Source organism: Mytilus californianus, unplaced genomic scaffold, assembly GCF_021869535.1.
Source record: "Mytilus californianus isolate M0D057914Y unplaced genomic scaffold, xbMytCali1.0.p SCAF_2, whole genome shotgun sequence".
Taxonomy (NCBI): Eukaryota; Metazoa; Mollusca; class Bivalvia; order Mytilida; family Mytilidae; genus Mytilus; species Mytilus californianus.
The window spans coordinates 15,390,869-15,412,117 of record NW_026262668.1 but is presented as its reverse complement, the minus strand read 5'-3'; the positions used below and the strand labels follow the sequence as shown (position 1 = coordinate 15,412,117).

The 21,249-nt window shown below is 33.1% G+C and overlaps 1 protein-coding gene across 1 annotated transcript; it reads left to right on the top strand.

The window, feature by feature from the left end:
* The first annotated feature begins 1,512 nt into the window (after positions 1-1,512).
* LOC127728767 (L-proline trans-4-hydroxylase-like) lies at positions 1,513-14,307 on the top strand. The gene is made up of 9 exons (XM_052236390.1): positions 1,513-1,628; positions 3,437-3,515; positions 5,190-5,271; positions 6,303-6,413; positions 7,527-7,618; positions 8,698-8,788; positions 10,645-10,774; positions 12,607-12,758; positions 13,796-14,307. The coding sequence occupies exons 1-9, from the start codon at positions 1,622-1,624 to the stop codon at positions 13,922-13,924; spliced, it is 873 nt and encodes a 290-aa protein (XP_052092350.1). The 5' UTR covers positions 1,513-1,621; the 3' UTR covers positions 13,925-14,307.
* Positions 14,308-21,249: the final 6,942 nt, after the last annotated feature.

Genomic DNA, 21,249 nt, shown 5'->3' with positions numbered 1-21,249 from the left:
TAGACAGATTATGGCATTGATAGCTTGATGAACGTTATTGGTCATGCGTCTCCCAAAAATGATCTTGTCAACCTTCCTAGACTAACTAACAAAGAAAACAAACTCCTATACGAACTATCCGATTTAATGTCAAAGAAACTCTTAACTTAGATGTTTGCTGGGATACTTCGATTAATCAGGAATTAAAATGAAATGGGACACGGTAAAACGGACTATCTCGAGACTAAAGTATTAACCTCATTTAAAAGGACAAAGATGAAGCATTCCGGCGATCGAGGATTTTTCATTTCACTGGAGTAGACCTAATAGAGGCACGCTTGGTCAATGACCAAAGCCTGGAACCACCATGAACCGATATGTAAAACAATTGAAACAGGATTTGGTATACATTGAACACTAAAATGAATAAACATTTTGCCAATCAGACAACCATCAACGTTACGGAAAGTTTCACAGACCCTTTTAAAAAATGTTTTTACAAACGCCTCGAGCTCTCTTTGAGAAAAAAAAGGACGATGATAAAAATGTCTCTTGAGGATAAAATATTCATGAAATGAATGAACAAAGAATTAATAAGAGACTCTAAAGGGTAGCACCATTAACGTTCCGAGTGCCAAGATAGCCGTTTCCAATCAATAAACGACACGTTTTGATAGTACCAATCCACTTTCTTACCTTATGAGTAAGATTTTGCACAACAACCACGTAGAAGCTGTATTGTTTTTGTTTATATAAACGACCACGAAGAATGCTGGTATTTACTATGGTTTAGATTTTTCGATCTGAGAAACCTGAGCAGATCAGATATGTGTTCAATTCTTCCGTAAAATATAACAGAGTCTCCCTAAAATGTTTTAACAGGGCCAGTAAAATTGCCAAGGCATCATCAATCACATGTCACATTTTTTTTACATAGAAATTTGATGTCGACGACGGTTTTGCGTCATGTGCTACAACGGAAGAATCAGTTAAATTCATGAAAGACACCAAGCAAGCATTACCATCTCTAATTGTGGATTTAATGCCAGAGATTTGGCATCAAAATTTACTGACCGAGACTTAGAAGCAGACAATAACCCCCTGCAACATAGTTTTGGATTAGGGTAGGAAGTAAAGCCCGACACGTTCCTTTTTCAATTGTTGTCAGAAGATAAACCAATCACTCAGAGAGAAAGAAAATCAACGGGTAATAGTATCTACAATCCGTTTGGAGTTAAAGCTCGGGTGTTTATACAAGGAAAGGTCCACTCAGCAATTTAGGAAGTGTTAACATTGAGCTGAACTCGATGTTGTTGTCTTCAACACATTAACTGAACTCTACTACATTTCCATTGATAAAAATCAATGCTTGTAGTTTAAGTTAGATTTTGATTACATGCAGTCGGTAGTCAATGTAGACCTTGTGCAGATTAAGTGTACATAAACTGTGTCAACATTTTATTCGAACTTAAAAGAGAGGGGAACGATACCAAAGGGATATTCAAACTCACATTACTAACAATATACTTTTGAAAAGTGTAATAAATATGTCACCTATGCACCATCGTACTATTTAAGATATATCTATCAAGGCTATCAAATACTAAATTTGATATTACGTGGATTTAGATAAATGTAGAACATGAATGGTAAGTTGTAATGTTTCAACTTTACATTTAAACAAATTTTCACTTTGTAGTGTTCTATTTTAATGTTCAAATAATGTTAACTTTTGATGATACACATATTGTTTATGTGTCCCGTAAAGTATAATACTATTGTATTTTATCAGTATATTACAATATGTCAAATATTTGGGCGATATATTTATCTATTTGTACAGAAGATGACAACTTTTCACGTAGAGATATAACCTAAGAGAGTGTACAATTGGAAAAATAACCCAACAACACAAAGCTGACAGACATAAGAAATTCTAAAACTTCATAAAGCATAAAAAAATATAGCACAAACGACCCCAAAAAGGGTAAAGCTAAACAAACTTATTAACAAATACATTTACACATGTTAACAAACATGTCTGAGGTATTTATAACAATATTCATCAGCGTGTACATTTCAGTTTTGGACCGGAAGGAGAAAAATGTATTGTTACAAAATTCAAAAGAGAATTGTCTGTCCTTATGCGACAAAAATATCACTCTCCTAGATACAGACGTGTTAAAGTGAACGAAACTTTAAAAAATTAAGTAACATTTTTTAACCATTATTTTCTTAATGTCAAAAATATTGGTTTGTAAATTGAATTGAGCTCTTTAAACAGATGTATAGTCAAAGCTTAGAAACATCTTTAATTTGTACTCATAAGAAGCAGAATTCATACAGAACCTTCTGAAATACAAAAAAGAAAAAGCATCTTGTACATTTCCTTAATTTCATTTTCAGATATATTGACGATGTCCTTTCACTCAAAAACCTACATTCCAGTGAGTGCTTGCTTCTTTCATATCCCAGTGAACTTGAAATGTAGGATACCTAAAAAAACTAGAAGGTCTACCTCATATCACGACCTTTTTTCTCAATATTGACACATATAGACGACTTCAAACTAAAATCTATGAAAAAAACGCAATTCTTATGATTTCAACTTTCCAATAGTCAACTTCCCGTTTCTCGTCAGTAACATATCCTCTACTCCATCGTTTAATGGAAACATATCTCAATTTAAACGTAATCTTTTGGATGTTCATATTAAACGGACTTCATTAACTGGGATGCGTTCCTGTTGTGTATGTGTCTTTACTCACTAGCGACATGTTTTAGCGGTCTTACATCCTTAGATAAAAGAAATGTCACCTGATTTATAAATTTACCGATTGTGTCCTATTCCAGATTGTGACATTTTGACTGAGTGTTAATTCTCATGGCTGTCGACGAACCCTGTATCGCTGCTTCTGAAATTCATGCGATTTCCTCAGTTTTTTAATCTTTTTTGTTAATTTATGAGATTTTAACATCGGTTTACTGTCGTTTTCGCTAATTTACAAAAAATACAAAAAAAAAAAAACATCTGTTGTGTCTGCTGTATAGATATGCGCAAGCATTTTGAGTTTATTGTATACATACTTTTGTTACTTTTTTGCTTTTTATTGGTAGTGTTTTCTAATATAGTTCCATGTGTTTACCGATAATTTGGTTTTCCTTTTTTTGAATTCTTTTAATATCTAGTCAACATTTAGATGGCAGAGTTGTTCGCTGTTTATATGTTACCAAAACAGTATATACATAATTGGTATCTATGCCATATATAACACTTCTTTCAATTAACTTTTATTTAAGTTATGAATATTTTCCCGGAAAGTCGAAACGGGAAGTTTTACTGTTTTTCCGAATAGTGCTCTTAAATCTAACACAATCCGTTTAACAATTTCTTCTTATTACTTCAAAATATTTTTTTTAGTTTATTGTTTATATAATGTATTTGATTCCATTTCAGAATACGAATATAATGCATCGTTTGAGATCAATGATGAAATACAGCAGAAGTTTGATGAATATGGATATATATTAGTCAGGTATGTCATATATTTAGAACTAAACAAAATAAAATGTAAGATGATGTTGCGTGACATTTTGTTGATGTAAGTTTAACTACCGAATATTGAAAAAAAACATGGAAGCGTGAATTCATCAAGTCTTTTCTTCTTCGGTAAAGCTGTTGTCATTGAATACTTCCAGCATTATTTACATTTGATCAGGTACACTCGCAACAAAACGGAAGAGTTTGGTATTGGTGGTTAGAATGATCTTTTGTACCGTTCAAGTCTTTTTGTAATTCCCAGAATCTTTTTTTATGTATTATCTAAAAGACAAAAAAAAATAGTTAACATTATATAAATAACACATAGCTGAGATGGTGATAGAGCAGATTGTTACCCCGAGTAAACATTGTCAACTGAGGCGAAGCCAAGGTTGACAATGTCTTTTCGAGGGGTAACAATCTGCTCTATCACCCTCTCAGATATGTGTTATTTAATTTATTATACTGAATGTTCTGTTATTACTGTCTATTAAATTTCAAATTCAAAGTAATAAACTATGACGTCTTGTACATAACAACCATCCTTATTTAATAAAGCGCACACTTGATCAAGCGTCTCCGTGAAGGGTAATAGAGTATTTACCATAGAATAGAGTAAATTAACACCCTCGTATAAGCCAATAAAAATTTTGCATTTTTACGTGAAGTATAATAAAACATTATATCAAAGGAAGCTAAAGGGCCAAACAAATTATTCCAACTGGGTAAGATTATCTTTGCCTGGTAAGATAGTAAATCTTAAAAATCGTATACAAACAAGCTTTCTGGTCACGATAAAACAGTCGGAATCATTTTTTTCTTTACAAGATATAGCAGTCCAAAATTCAATATGTTTACCTTCTTAAAGCAGTGGATGGAATGACAGTATATTAAATAGCATAACTTTTCCTATAAAAGAGTGAATCTTCGAAGCCTCCACAGGTCTTGTATGTACATAACAAAGAAGTATTTTTTGATATGCAGTAGTAACCATTGCACAATTCTTTGGAAAATCAATGAATTGCACGAATAACCGATAAAAGTATTATATTGGCCGACAAGACAATATAATCCTAAAATCCTAAGCTAAATATTCACACGGAATCTTTTAAAATGTTGTGATGTTCAGTAGTTGTGTGGTTCATAAGTGTTTCTCGTTTCTCGTTTTTTATATAGATTAGACCGTTGGTTTTCCCGTTTGAATGGTTTTACACTAGTAATTTTTAAGGCCCTTTATAGCTTGCTGTTCGGTGTGAGCCAAGGTTCCGTGTTGAAGACCGTACTTTGACCTATAATGGTTTACTTTTATAAATTTTGACTTGGATGGAGAGTTGTCTCATTGGCACTCATACCACATCTTCTTATATCTATATGCATAGAATAAAATGTAGTACTTGGACAGTATTTATACATTCTTGGCTTTTAAAGTTTTGAGTATGAGCGTCCCTAGTAAAGTTAAATCCAGGATAGCGCTTCGGACGTACCAAATTTATATAGTGTTTTTCCCTTGCTAACAATGAGTCGTTACCGCTGCTGGTAGACTGCTAGTCACCGAGGGTATCAACAGTTCAGTATTCACTTTTCGGTACTGGCATAATTAATTACACACCACCCTTAAGTTTTATAACTGTGATGCAACAAACATATGATTAATCATTGCATTTTGCAGGAAACTATTTGAACCAGAAGTTATAAATAGAATAAAGGAAATGGTACAGAATAACGAGGAGATGTTAAAGTATAAGTGTGACGTAAGTAATCAGAAATTTGCTCAATTTGAAAAAAATTGCTTTGGTTTTAATTTTCAATACCCACTACCTGATTCAGTGTTGTACTTTGTGCTATTAATTTTTTAATGTCTGCGTTGTTTCTGCAGTTTTGTCTTTCCTTTGTTCTAAAAAATGTTGTTCAACTCAAACTTTCTCATTCGGTCAAGTTTCAGCGTCAGTTAATGTGGTGATGTGTAATAGTTAGATAAAAGTCAATCACCAATCCGATATTGCGTGATTCTTGATAACTTGATACGACATAACAACATATTGTATAGGAGTAACACGACAGGTTTCACATGTGGAGAGGATCTTCTATCATTTCCGGAGCAACTGAGATTATCCCCAGTTTTCTTGGGGTGTCATTCGTGATGTTCAGTCTTAGTTTTCTATGCAGTATTTTGTAGACTTAATTGTCTTTTCGTCGTTTACATTCCATGTCATGGTTGTCATTTTTTTTCGATTGATCAGTTTGAAAGTCCATTGGCTCCTGGTTCTTTTAAATAGTTTTGGGATTTACACGGACTTACACCTTTCTGCTTGTAACTCTTTTTTTAATCCACACTTAACCAAAACGAATTAGCAGAACTTAACAAACATTGCGCAGATCCCCTAGGAGCAGAAACTTGTGCACTTGCTATTTTATTTCTGATCTTAGTTATTTAGGGTTTTCTCATACCAAAATATTGGCTTACCTATTTCTGCTTCCGTTAATCAACACCTCATTGAACATGGATTTACAGTATTCCAACCAACTTATCTTTACACTATTTGAATAAATTTCCCAGTTAAACCAATAACGAAGGTAGAACATATCAGAATAGTGACTATTTTAGCATCAAAAAGCAAAGACAGAGATCATAAAATATTTTTTTAAAACTTCGCATTTAAATTGATCTAATATAATGTATAAAAATCCATTTGTTTGGAAATTTGGGATAAAATTCTTATTTCAAATAAGCTCATCATAGATACAAAATTATATAAGATATGGCATTTTTTTATGTTATCAGATTCCCGACAAAGAAGGTCAAATGTCTTCTATGATAGCTTGGAACCAAGCTGGAAGTGACGTGAGTGGCATGATGGCAAGATGTGAAAGAGTGGTTAATCTGGTTGAAAAGGTAGGTTATTTTGTCTGTTAAAATGGTATATGCTGAAAAATAGTATGATACAAATTTATCAAATAATCCGATATATCTTAATCTAATGATAATATTATTTCAAAGATAACATTGAAGCGAATACTATTTGGAGACAAATTTGACCACTTTTGTATTATAGAGGTACTCTACAGTTAGAGAACTGTACCTTTAGAAATTTCATCAAAGTAGACATCCAGAGGATATAACAAAGTATGAACTACCGCGTACGGCAATATCTAAATATCTTCCAAACTCCTTAATAGGAGTTTTGTCAACGCCTTACTTAGTACAACGGAAGTTAAGTGTAGCGATATCACCATTGTTCCGGAATTTCAGTATCACCATATGGGGACAAGTTGTGAATGAATTTAGCAGAGACGATTGACAATCTGTCATATATTTGTAGATCGACACCATTTATACAAACTAAATGACAATTGTGTTGCAAATTCTAAATGAACAAAATATACCTGCCACAAAGGAAATCATTCCTACAAATTCTGGACTAACAAAAAGTACCTGCTTTACATTCTTCTGCAAATTGTTGACTGCCAATGTGCTTTATCCATACTTGAATATATGTAACGTGAGGGTACTCAAATTGCACCTATTTTTACAGTTTTTTTCACCTACATTTATTTATGATCCAGACAAAAGTTTCCAATCTGTGTTTATTTTGTAGATGTATCCTTATTTACAATACAGTTCCACCAATTTAATGTTGAATCCACATTGAATCATAGAAAAATGGGTTAAAACCGACCTCCAAACGATTCATGATTCTGTAATGAGGAGTACCCAAATTGCATTTATGCTTTAGTTCACATCCGTAAAAATAAAATAACTGATGTATATGCCTGTGTTATTGAACAAAACAACATATTATCAACATAGTCTGTTTTAAAAATGTTACAAAAACAAATTTAAATAATTATTTCAACCGGTCTGCTTCTCTGTTATTGAATACCATATATTTGATTAAAATAATTATATCAGACTCATTCTTCAGTCTGAAAACATTTTAAAAAAGATACCTTGAATTTTAATAAAATAGTCGTCGGTGATAGCACAATGAAATTTCTTTTCAATAAGTGTCTAGGTGGAGAAGTGTACTTATATCACTCGAAGTTTACCATGAAGTGGCCTAAGAATGGAGCAGGTTTCCACTGGCATCAAGATTATGGGTAAGTAAGATTAACAGAAGTTGTTTGTGAAATAGAATTCATTATGATTGCCTCATGGTAAGTGGAGGATTTTGAACGAAAGCGTTTACAATAAAAGTTGTTGAATGATGATAATAGTAAACACATTTGTTAATAATAAACTTGTCGGGGAATACGTTACACATTTGGGAATGGTAAGAACTGAAAAAATAGCATTGCCCAATACTGTTTGCTTAAATTTTGCTTAACGAAATACAGGAAATAAATGTGTACAATAAAATAAGAATATTGCAAAAGGTAAAAATGAATATTCCCTTTGAAAAAAAAGTCCTCCTGGCCCTCCTTCCGATTATCAAATAGTCATCCCCTAAAACAAAAACCGATTATTTCACGTGAAAAATAAATCCGATAGTTAAACTCCTTTGACGTCATATACCAATGGGAGTTGCATCAAAACGAATAAGGAATACTTAGAAAAAGATATATTTCCTTGCATTTTCTACTTATAATACCATTAAAAGTCCATAGTTAATTTATTAAAAAGAAGCATTAACCCAAGTTTTCAAATATCGAAAAAATATTCAAGTCGTGACCGAACAACAGCCGAGAATTCATGTGTTATTTTATTCCGCTACTCGAATGTTTTTCTATATCTGAATTCTTGAATTATAATTATATTATAACTATTGTTTGGATGCACAACTTGATTCTAGTTTTATAAGTTAGTTTCCTCACAGTGAATACCACCTTTTAACATTCGATGTAGAGAATACGCAATGATGAAGTTACAGCATTAATGTAAAAAGCTTGCCTATCTTTTTTTCTGATGTGTCCTACAGTTTTCTCTGCATGTAGAATCTGGCAGAAGCGGTCAAGGATTAGGGTTGGGCTATAGTTCTAAGATAAACATTAAGTAAAAAGAAAAAATCAAAAGAGAGATAGATGCCTGTTTTACCGTTCTAAATATTTAGAGTTGTATAAAGGTCATCGACGATGTGCACAAACAAAGAAGAAAACGCAATTGTTCTGGACATTATTAAGCTAACAAGAGAATATGCAGAATTTACGACTTGTTTTTATCTTCAGACTTTTCTTTAAAGATATTGGTATGATTATGGAAATCTTTATCCTGACATGGGTACATTATTCGTGGCAATTGATGAGTGTACTGTGGAAAATGGATGTTTACAGGTAATATTCTATTTTTCTATTTTGTACTTCTAGAGAGGTTTGTTTACTATGATTGTCGTATACCGAAGTCATGCACTTTAAATTTACGAGGACGTTAGGTAGTCATCAATCAATTTCCGAAATCCCGATGAAACAATTATTTACTGGGTATTTTCTTAAATTCTTTCATGCGCAGTTAAATTATAATAAACTTGGGCGTCTTGTTGCTATGCAGGGTGTATTAATACGTCGTCAAAATTACATTCGATGCCTTGTTTATGTGCGTTAAAGAACATTCGTAACAACTAGTTGAAATGTCCGTAGATAACCTGTTACAATCCAAAATATCTGTCCCTTTCCTTCTTGCTATGTTTTTACCAATTGTAGACTTCATTTTACACACTATTGATCCCGGCTGGTTCACTCTGCAGAGCCATCTTATTGGTTTTATTATTAATGCGTTATCTTCTACAAAGACTCATCAGTTACGCTCGAATCAAAAATGTTAAATGACCAAATAAAATACGATAATGCAGAGTATTGAGAACCTAAAATCCGAAAAAGTTTGCCAAATACAGATGAGGTAATCTATTCCTTTGGAAGAAAATCCTTAGTATTTCGAACAATTTAAAGTTTTGTAAACAGCTAGTTTATTAATATTTCCATATCAATGATCATTCATGGCAACACAGAAGTACTAACTACTGCGCTTGTGATACCCAGATAGTCGACCTAAGACGATTTTACCTGATCCGTTTTGGTTCTCTTGATCTTTTAATGCATCTGGATTTTCCAAAACTATACTGTTTTTTAACGTTATTGGTGAAATGCAACTAAAAGCTGTTCCGTGCTCACTAAAATCGATAAACCTAAATAAGAAGCTGTAAAATAAATTTAACATGAGTTATCTTTCGTTTTCCATGAACACAATACATATTCTTCATATCTTTGATTGAACCTCCAAGGGTGACTGAGGAATAGAAATATGGTCACTCTTGGTGTTCTTCCGACCGGCAGAAAAACCCTTGCTAAAGTGGGGCGTCCGTTTGGCTGTGAGGGATGTACAAGTACCCAGCCACGTTTGGTGAGAATGGGGACGTTAAATCAGATGCCGCATGTAAAGAGAGTGCCACACCCTTTGCACGTTAAGAACCATTGCAACAACTCTTTGAGGTGGCCTGTTGCAAAGCAAAATTTCTGCCCTTATCCAATATACCCTCACCTAACATCCTCTGACAAATGCTTTATACATGATCATCACGAAAAACAATTTTATAATTAAATTCAATTGAAAGGTTCTGCAAAGTTGATCGACCGAGAAATTTGGACGATACTGGAAAAAGAAAAAGTGCTGAAATTTTGTCCGCCAATAGGCTACCTACGAACCCCCCAAATAGTTGTTACATGAGTTCCGTAAACATGCAGAAAAATTGGTACTCTTGATTTTGGGATATCGGATGTAACGTCCCCATTATGACCAGACGTGGCTGTGTATTTATACATTATCCACAATCAAACAGAAGCCCCCCATCTATATAACTTATAGGCGGATGTAGTCAAATTGACTATATTTCTACACCCTATGCAACCCTTTGGGTGTTTTTTTAAAATTTGAAATACATATTATGATAGACATTTTAAAGAACATTTCTAATACATTGGTTGCTGCAACAAATCTTACTAAATAAATAGCAATATTATCTCCAATTTAGTATATTGTAGTATTGATAGAAATGATCAAAGTTCCATTTCAGAGTAACATAATTATTCAACGCATGTTATCGTTTTCTCAACAGCGTGGTTGCTTCAGTTCACGAAAGAGCACACAAGGAGAAAAACAATTTTAAGTATAAAATTACGATACTATATATTTACAGCTTCTCCGTGGATCGAACAAATGTGGAAGACTGGATCACACTAAAGATGACGGACAATTCTCTCCCTCGAATGAAAGATTGGAATTTTTAAAAAAGATACTCCCTCTGGAGATTGTAGAAATGAAGCCGGGTAAATTATCATGTGATTATAGGAATTTGTACAAGTACCGGAATAAAAACAAACTATTTATTTCTTATAAACACCTTTGATGGCTATATTGCTGCTACTTTATTACAATCTGTAGTAGTTCGATGTAGGTGTTTCAATTATCAAACAGAGGAAAATCACAGATCACAGAGCAGCGTCTTGAATATCGAGGGGATTGATAATTGGAAGATTCTTTACAAATAATGTATCAAACATTATGGCACTGAAGATGAAGATACCACAGGGACATTCAAATGTTTTGGTTTAAGTGTTCCTGATGAAGACAAATTCAGAAAAGCGCTTCCGAAGCACAAAATTTTATCAAGTGTTATTTTCATTTACTAGCACTTTGCCGATACTACTGCTGGTGGACTGTTAGTTCCCAGGGGGATCAACAGCTCGGAATAAAGTAAAATAACAAAAATACCGAACTCCAAGGAAAATTTCAAACGGAAGGTATCAAATGGCAAAATCAAAAGCTCAAACACTTCGAACGAATAGAAAACAACTGTCATATTCCTGACTTGGTATAGGCATTTCCTTATGTAGAAAATTGTGGATTAAACCTGGTTTTATTGATCTCTAAACCTCTCAATTGTATGACAGTCGCATATAACAATCCCATTATATTGAAAACAATGTGTGAGCAAAACAAATAGACAACATGGGTAAAAATGTAAACAATAGGGTACAGCAGTCAACATTGTGTTATAATCTTAATCACTATAAAAACAAACAAATATGTCCAACAAAGAAAAACAAAATTGCATATAGACACTCTATAAACAAAGCACATAAGCAAAAATGAAAGACAAGAAAACAAAAAATGACCATAGCACAATAACACAATTGCGGAATGTATAAATGCCGAGCAACGTCAAAAGGATATTACCAAAAATGGACTAAATAGTAAAGGTTAAGGATATACAAAGACAAATGAAAAGAACACTATAACACGTAATTATACTCAGAAGAGAGTTCTGCGGTACTGACACGATTTATATTTATAAAATCCACGTTGATAAATAATGAAATTACTAAGGAACTAAGGTTCCAACTTCCTTAGGAAAAGTTGACCTTAGATGAATTTGACTATTCCTGTTAGATTCCCTTATGTCATAAAGCTCCTATCGTTTCAACTGTTTGGGTTTGAGCGTTTCTGATAAATATTTATCGAGAACCCACTTCCGACTTACGAAATTTATAGCGTGTTATTTTAATGTATGAATAAATCCCAAAGAAAAGTGGAGCTGAAAAAACAACTAGGCAAACTAGAAATTGAATATATACCCAACAACAGATTACCGTATCACATTCAAAACAAATTTAACAGGAATATACACACACTTACTGTAATATAATAGTTTGGGACATGCGTATGGAGTATTCGGCCCAGTTGAGCCTTTTTTTTCTGCTCAAATCCGTCTCTTGTCTCGGTGGTGTTATAGCAGCTAACGAAACAAAATAGATATCAATTGAAATCCGATTAACATTTAAAGAAGAAAAAAAGAGACAAGAAAGGTGTGACCTAATATAATAAGCATTTATAGCACTGCTAGATATATTATGCTTATATACGATGATATCAGCCAATTCAATTCATAGTGATTAAGTGTAACACGCATAATTTTATAACTCACATTTGTAAAGCACCACTTTATTTATTACCGCGAATAATAGTTTATATTCCTCTTTTGAATAGTAACGATTTGTTACACCATCACTTGATAGAATTATTGACATATGTTTTAAGTTTCTAGTCATTTAGAATTGTCGAAGCTATCTATTTCAGATATTTTTTTCTCTGTCTCTAGGTGATGCTGTTTTCTTCCATTGCAATGTCTTACATATGAGTGAAATTAACACAAGTGACAAACGCCGAATTGGGTTTCCAATATGTTACAACAGGGCAAGTAACAGTCCAACGAAGGAACATCATCACCCGCCTTACTCTCCGATAAGCAAGGTATTATTGCAATATCATTAATGGTACCAATTTTCCTGCACCAGATGCGCATTTCGATAACAAATGTCTTTTCAGTAATGCTCCAGGCAAGATATTTGAAATCCAAAGCTTATTAAAAACACGAAGAGCTTATAAATCTAAATGACACAAAAGTGTAGCCAAAGCAGGGCAAGGAAAAAGAGCTTTGCATGAGGGAGATATATTCCTGAATTTAAAATAATTTCCAAAATTTTGTAATAACGAATTTTAATAACCCAAAATCCGTATTTTCATGCTAGGACCTATAACAAAAGAAGAAAAAAAAACGATATCGCTTGTCTTGCACAAGTGCTGTATTAAATACCATAAAGCATGCTTTCTTTACATTAGTAATGATCTATCAATTGTAGTTTGTTTTTTTAATGTGGTCAATACTGGAGTAGAATGACCCACATAATGCGTCTGAGCAATGAATTGTAGTATAACGTCTGGCTAAGATGTCTTGTTCTTGTATTTGGTTGTTCTTTCTGTCAAACTATGCTAAATGTAAAAGATAAACTGATCCTGTTTAAGAATTTGTCATTTCCATGTCCATAAACTTATTATATAACAGCTATCAATTTCAGTGACTCTCATGACTGTCACAAAATTTTCCTAGTCATGGTTATATTCAGTCACGACTGGTTTCATCACTACGAGTATGTTAAAGTCATAATCACGAAATGTTCAGTCGTTTTAAATTTAGTGTGTCACAAACAACCAACGATATATTTACTTTACGTCCTTTTGACCATAACCACTTGATAAACAGTAATCAATTTTCAAAACAACGGGAGTGGTATGCTAGCAGAATCGATGAGAGTTCATTTTTTCTTAGAATTATTATTATTTTATTATCGTATTCGCCATTTATTTATTCAGGCACCTATCTTATGTATTGTTTCGTCTCGTCCGCTATGGATAATACATTGATTCAAACATTGTTTCCAGTATAAACACAATTGGTCAGTAGTTTTATTACCTGTAATTGATTGTACAATGGTTTTGTATATTAACAGGTATCAAATAAAGATTTATTTAACTGTACAAACATAACAGATATGACAGGCAAGGAGTTTATAGACCTCGCTAATGCAGCAACAGTTAAGAGTCAGTTAACATCGTTTGGAAAAAATGGTACAAATTAATCGGGAAAATATACAACTGGATATAGATATTTCAGTAATAAAAATAAATAGAGATGGTCTGTGATTTTAACTTTGAGTAAACGTGCCGATGGTTAGCAAGAGTTATTCCCCGTTGAACATTATTTATAATCTAACATGTGTTGAATAAAATTCCTGGTTACATTAACTTATTCTGAGAAACCAAGATTTTTTAATCTCTAAACGAGGTAGAAATATGTTTAGCACTATCGTAAAAAAGATTAACTGTAAAACAATAATTGTCCTTACCATAATCACATTACGGATATTTTGATAACACTACAGTAACCTACAAAGGTAAACGAATCTGACCTTATATTCACGGTTCATTAATCATTGGTAAAACAATAAATATATTATTTGAATGTTTTGGGAATTGTTAAAGTTCACAGTTATATATAAAACAGTCTTTAAGAGAAGAACTTTGAAATTTGAGGATCTGTATATAAGACTATTTTTTAGAGAAAAACGGGGAAATTTGAGGATCAGTATCTAAAACAGTGTTGAGGAGAAACACAGCGAAATTTTATATCAGCATGTAAGACAGTTATGTTTAGAGAAACACGAGGACATGTGAGGATCAACCTTTAAGATTGTTTAAGAGAAACACGGGGAAATTTGAGACTTTTTGTGGAGAAACAGGGAAAAATTTGACTATCAGTATATACGACAGTGTTTTAGAGAAGCACGGGCAAAATAAGTTTCAGTATATAAGACAGTGATCTATAGAAGGACAGGGAAATTTGGGGATCAGTATAATAAGACAGTAATTCAGATAACTTATGCCTAAAACAATATCCTAACTTTATTCAGTATGAATAAAATAATAATATCATAGCTTATCCCACACATTGAAAGGGTCATCTTTGGGGTATATTTCAGGGCAAAAGGCTTATTAGTATTTAAAAGGGATAGAAAGAAAGAAAATATTTTCTAAAAAATCCATTTTTAATTAAAATTAATGAGATTTTTATACATCCCCGTTTCAAGTTCGGACGGAGAAATTTGGCAATAAAGCAAAGCTGTTTACAGTAGATGTAGAAATGATATCAACTTAATATTAAAAAAAACAACGAACGACATGAAAAGTATTTGAAAGTTAACGGATATTTTTAATTCCTGTTCGATTTAGGGTTGAATATCACTATCAACGTGCTTGTAAAAATTTTTGTTGTTGTTTAAACAAGTTTCGAGAGATTGATTGCTTTTTGCGAACTTTGATTGCCAACTCTTTTCGTGTATATTCATCAGAGGGCAAATCTAACAATGAATTAAGGCGACAGTAGTTTACCGATGTTCAAATCTCGTAAATCGATTAGGAAGAGACAAGGTTACAAGCAATAATTAAGGGAAACGCATGAACTCCAAAATCAGCGAGACCGGGTGCTTAGACAGAGTCTTGCTATTCACACTCAGTCAAAATGTCACAATTAGGAATATGAAAAAACGTCTCATGCTGTTATTGGGATCACGGGATGAAAACCGGGCTGATATGGAAAAGGTCATGTATTCAATCTGTATTCAATATATGATATATAAAACCTATTATTAACCAATGACTTAAAATACATTAAAAATTATCCATGGGTCTGAGAACTGGTCATTAATACAGGTCTATTAAGAAAACAAATCCGAATTTGGTTCAAAAAGGTGTCAGAAAATGGAAGTGCATTTAACGCAAAATAATAGATTTCAACAAGTTTGATGATTTATTGTTGAATTTTTCCAGAAAAGCGCTTCGGATTTATAAATTTATAAAGTGTTGTTTTCATTTTTTACAGCACTGGTCGATACCGTTAATGGTGGACTATCAGTCTTCTAGGGTATCATCAGCTCAGTAGTCAGTACTTAGGTACTGACATGATTTATAACAAACTTTTTTTTTAAATTGTCCGTTTATAGATATAAAAAATATTAAGAAACTAAGGTTTCAAATCTCTCAGGCAAAGTTGATCTTAGATGAATTTGGCTATTATTTTTGGATCTTTTTTGGTCATATAGCTCTTCAACTGTGCCGGTTCTGATACATCATTAGATTTCCAATATTCGACTTTGAGCGTTCCTGATGAAGGCAAATCCAGAAAAGCGCTTCGGACGCATGAAATTTATAAAGTGTTGTTTTCATTTTTTCTACATATGTTATAATATTTGTTTCTATGAGTATATACATTTATGGACCTAGAAAGGGTGAATATTCAGAACTGTCGCCCTCAAAAGATTATTTCTCTGAGGGCGCAGTCCGAAGTGAAAGACAATTGTAGAGTTTACAATCTTGTATATGCATCGCTTCAAATGGGCCACATTTGTTTAATTATACCGAACTATCAGAAGAAGCGGCTACCGCGAAACATTGAAAATACATGTTAAAGATCATACTGCGCATGTCTTACTGTAGTAACAAATTGTAAAAACACTAACGTCAGAGAAGTATTTTGTGTTTAAAAATGACTCACATTTACAACAAAGGAAGACTCTTTCTGTAAAAAGTAAAATAACAAAAATACCAAACTCCAAGGAAAATTCAAAACGGATATTAATGGCCCTAAAAAGGGCCGTTTGTGAAAGCTATCTTCGGCAACAGATGGATATCTTATACGTCTGGCTTCACCCCAAGCACTCCTATGTCATAATGTTTGTGCTATTACGTCGCAGTAATAGCCGATTGTTCGAGGACTACGTTTACGCCGATTGACATTGGGTCAATCGGTGTAACTCGTTCATTAGAAAACAACTCGAGATTTGTGCATTTGTCCTCGATCAGCTTTTGGAAGTTATTTGAAGTCATTGATTAAAAAAGGTGTCATGAAATGGGTGTTTTTTATATTAATCATGTATTATGTCCTTGTATAGTCGTCTTGTAATGTCACAGTGGAGACAATATGTAATTATTTTAAATTCACTATTTTTTACAGTCTTATTTGCCAGAACTGTCGCTCTTTGTTCGACTATACTAATGTACCGTATTTATTCTTACTTTTATGTTTTAGTGATTATTGCTAAGATCTTGTCTTTTTTTGTTTACAAAAGTCCAAAAGGATCATTCTTAAGTCAAATCGGAAATACGAGATTTTAAAATACGAAGTTTGAAATGTGGATTTGAAATTCATTATCTCTATCTTTAAATTTGGAATTGTCATTCAAATTCATTGAATTTGAAATTCAGTATCCAATGAAACCAATAATAAAAACTTCCGGGTTGAGAAGCTATCAACGCTAGTAATATGTGTTTATTTAAAACGTTTCGAATTGATTTTTATAATTATCTGTAACTTAAAACGGAGACCAAAAACCGCACCGTGCACCTCCAACTGGATGTATTCATTCAAGTGAAAAGAAGTTGGTATAACGAAATAACGAACTTCCACGAAACAAAGAGTTACTGGCATCAATAAACATGATCAATGTACAAAACAATAATAAGAATACAGATAAACAAAGTAATATATATATATATATATATAAGTGAACTGTCATTATAATAACACTGATCAAGGAGGACAAACTGTAACAGCCATCAAAACAAACAAAAAACCTTTATGTGTTTATGAGGCGCTTGTCTGTACTTACCGTCGTCAGGAACCTTTGAGCCATACAATTTGAAATCCAATGACACGTTAGGACCTATATGACTTGAATGAATCGAAATGAAAGTCAAAAGTGTCCGCGGGAATTAGAACCTTGGTTTCTGAATATTTCAACATATAATTCGTTTCCTTTTTTGTTTTTTCTTACATAAGTCTTAATGAACCTGCAGATTTTTTTTTATCGAACGCAGAAAATATAAAGTTAGTATTTCATAATGATTTGTAACCAATTATTTGGTTGAGACATTTCTTAATTGTAAAAAAACATATATCGATGATTGTAATAGTTTTGTAACTTATTAGATAATATTAAAACAATTCGATTCTTTTGATCCTGAAAATGTTGAAGTTCGAATTTCAAATTAAAACAAAAAGATACTAATTGTCGAATAACCCATTTGAGATTTTGTAGTTTTTGCGAATTATTGTTAGGAATAAATGAGCACTCGGGTAAACCCACGTACAAAAACATACGAGGGTTGTCCGTAAAGTTCGTGGACAAGCTGAAGTCTGCGTAAAAATAGCATTTCAGGTAAATTCTTTTTGCATATTTGTAATCCTGAACTATATCCTAGTTCGGTTATATCAATATTTGTCCAATTTTCAATGCGAAATAATAACACTTACTTCATATAAATATAAGCAATAGGGACCCGGAGCACCGCGAAAATATCACATAACATGCAGGCTGGTGTTTTCATATTTTTGTTATTTTAAGTTTCAAAATCCGCCAAAATATACATGAAACTTACATTGTGACGTCGACAATAGTCTTGACGTTACACCTGCTAAATTTGAATGGTCAAAATTTCGAAATGGCGGATAATCTCGATTTGAAGCATTGAATCCAGAATCGGCATCACTGAAAAAAAGGAAATTTACGGAAAAGGTGGAGCAGCGGGCGGTTATAAAGTTTTGTGTAGACATCGGAAAAACGCCAACAGAAACACAAATTCTTAAAACAGTCTGAGAAACATAGCAAAGTTAGTCGTTCATTGGTATTCAAGTGGCACAAAAGGTTTGGGGACGGAAGAGACAATTTGGAAGACGATGAGCGGGAAGGTAGGCCATCTTTCAGGAAATCAGATGCGATAAAAAATGAAGTTCTGAACGTTATCAACAGTGACCGGCGACTAACAGTTCGCGAAGTTGCAGACAAATGTGACATTTCTAAGACTACAGCGCACCACATTTTAGCAAATGATTTAAATATGAATCGAGTATGTGCTAGATGGGTACCGCGACTTCTTACAGCAGAACATTTAACAAAAAGAATGGAATTGTCAAATCAATTTATTAAAAAAGTTTCTCGTGGTGGCATACGATTTCTAGACAGAATAATTACAACCGACGAAAGCTGGTTTCATTACTACGATCCTGAAACTAAACAACAGTCAAGTCAGTGGAAAAACTGTAACTCACCGCCACCAAAGAAGGCAAAGGTAACCAAATCAATGGGAAAGAATATTTTCATTCTCTTCATGGACCGAAAAGGAATGTTACTGACACATGCTGTACCCCGTGGCCAGACTGTTAATTCTGAATACTACTCCAAGGTATTTAACATAATATTTGCTTTTAAAAATAATGAACGATCTTAAATTAATAATTAAAACCTAAATAAAATGAAATAAACAGTTTAAGAAGGTGTTTATCAAAGAATAAAAAATAAATTATCAATCTTATTTTTAATTTAGATGCAATACGATTAAAAGTCCGTTTATTTTGTACTTTCAGGTACTGAGGCGAGATTTGGTTCAAGCTTTGAGAAAGAAACGCCCTTATTTAGCAGCCAACATAGAGCAAGTGATATTACACCAAGACAATGCACCGGCCCACACTTCTCTAAAAACTAATCTAGAAATTGATTTACTTGGATTCGAATGTCTGAAACATCCTCCGTATAGCCCTGACTTAGCGCCAATGGATTTTGCGGTATTCCCGCATATCAAATCTTTTCTCCGTGGACAAAGGTTCGACAATTTACCTGAACTAAGACAGGAAGTAATGAACATAATCTTAAAAATGAAAACAGAACAGTTTGAGAAAATATTTGATGACTGGTTAAAAAGATGTAAAAAATGTGTTGCTTTGAAAGGAGACTACGTTGAGAAAAGTTAAAATGTTGACGTCGTCGAACGTCTGAACGTCGGAAATATTTGTTTGGGTGCTCCGGGTGAGAGTTTCTTATGATTTTTAAATTGATGAAAATACGATTATTTAAGCAGGTACTGTAATAAAATTTTGTACACTTAATCAGTAAATCAGTAAATTAGTTATATACTTGTTTTATTCATTTCGGACGGGTAAATAATATTTTATTGAGATTGTCTTTAAACTTTACGGACAACCCTCGTATCATTTGACAATGATGAGATTTTGGCGAATCATAAGTCCTTCGTGGCTTTAATGAACATTAAATTGAACAGCAAATCTGAGGACTTACCTTGTTTGTATTGGATACCTAAGCTTCACAAAATTCCGTACAAACAACGGTACATTGCCGTCTCATCTACATGTTCTACAAAGGAATTGTCCATTAGATTGACGAAAATTATGTCCGCAGTGAAAGAAGGTCTTCAGAAATACTGTGAAACTGTTTACTCGCGTAGTGGTATTAACCATGTGTGGATTCTAAAAAACTCTAATGAAATTCTGAATAATTTTAAATCTCGATCTTTCTCTGAAATTAATTCTATCAAACCCTTTGAGTTCTCAACCTTTTATAACACCATTCCCAGTGTGAAATTGAAGAAAAAAAAACGTCAAAAAGAAATAATCCACAATGCTTTTCAACATAAAAAGAGTAGCATACGCTATAAATTTATTGCTTTTGGATATCATACGGCCTATTTTGTTGATAGTGAACAAAAAGGTAAAACGTCTACACCTAGAAACAAGTGATCAGTATGCTGGAGTTTCTTATATTGGTTGAATTTAGAGGTAGACTTTTCCAACAAATTGTCGGCATTTATATTGGAACGAACTGTGCGTCTCTCCTTGCCGACCTCTTTTTATTTTCATATGAGTTGGCGTTCCTTCAGACACTTCTCACAAAGAAGCCAGATCATTTAATTTCACATTCAGACATATTGATGATGTTCTTTCCATTAACAATCCAAACTTTTTTGATTGGAATCCATTAATATATCCTCCCGAACTAGAAATTAAGAAAAACAACAGACACGGCTTCATCTGTCTCATTTTTAGACTTATACCTCGAATTTGACATAAGTGGTCATCTCAGTACCCGAATCTATGACAAACGAGACGATTTTAATTTTGAAATTATAAATTTCCACCCACCTTAGCAGCAAAATACCAACTTCACCTGCATATACACCTGGGATATACATTTCCCAATTGATTCGGTACTCAAGAAAGTGCAGCTATTAATCAGGCCTTATAAAACGTCACCAGTGTCTGAGCAGAAAGTTGATGAACCAGGGTTATGTCAAAGAACGTCTCGTCCTTTTTCTAAAAATGTTCATCGGAAGATACCAATACCTTGTTGATAATTATTCCGTATCAACTTCACAAATAATACATGATGGTCTTGAAGTATAGATTCTAGGTACTGACGTTTTTTATTATCTGAATTATGTGTTATATTGTTCTTTTTATTTGTCTTTAGATATAAGAAGATGTAGTATGAGTGCCAGTAATACAACTCTCTATCCAAGTCACAATTTGTAAAAGTAAACCATTATAGGTCAAAGTACG

What these genes read in the sequence shown, in the direction of transcription:
- LOC127728767 (XM_052236390.1), top strand. An exon ending in TGTTAAAGTATAAGTGTGAC is followed by an intron (nt 5,272 to 6,302) that starts GTAAGTAATCAG and finishes TTATGTTATCAG; the next exon opens with ATTCCCGACAAAGAAGGTCA. An exon ending in TGGAAAATGGATGTTTACAG is followed by an intron (nt 8,789 to 10,644) that starts GTAATATTCTAT and finishes ATATATTTACAG; the next exon opens with CTTCTCCGTGGATCGAACAA.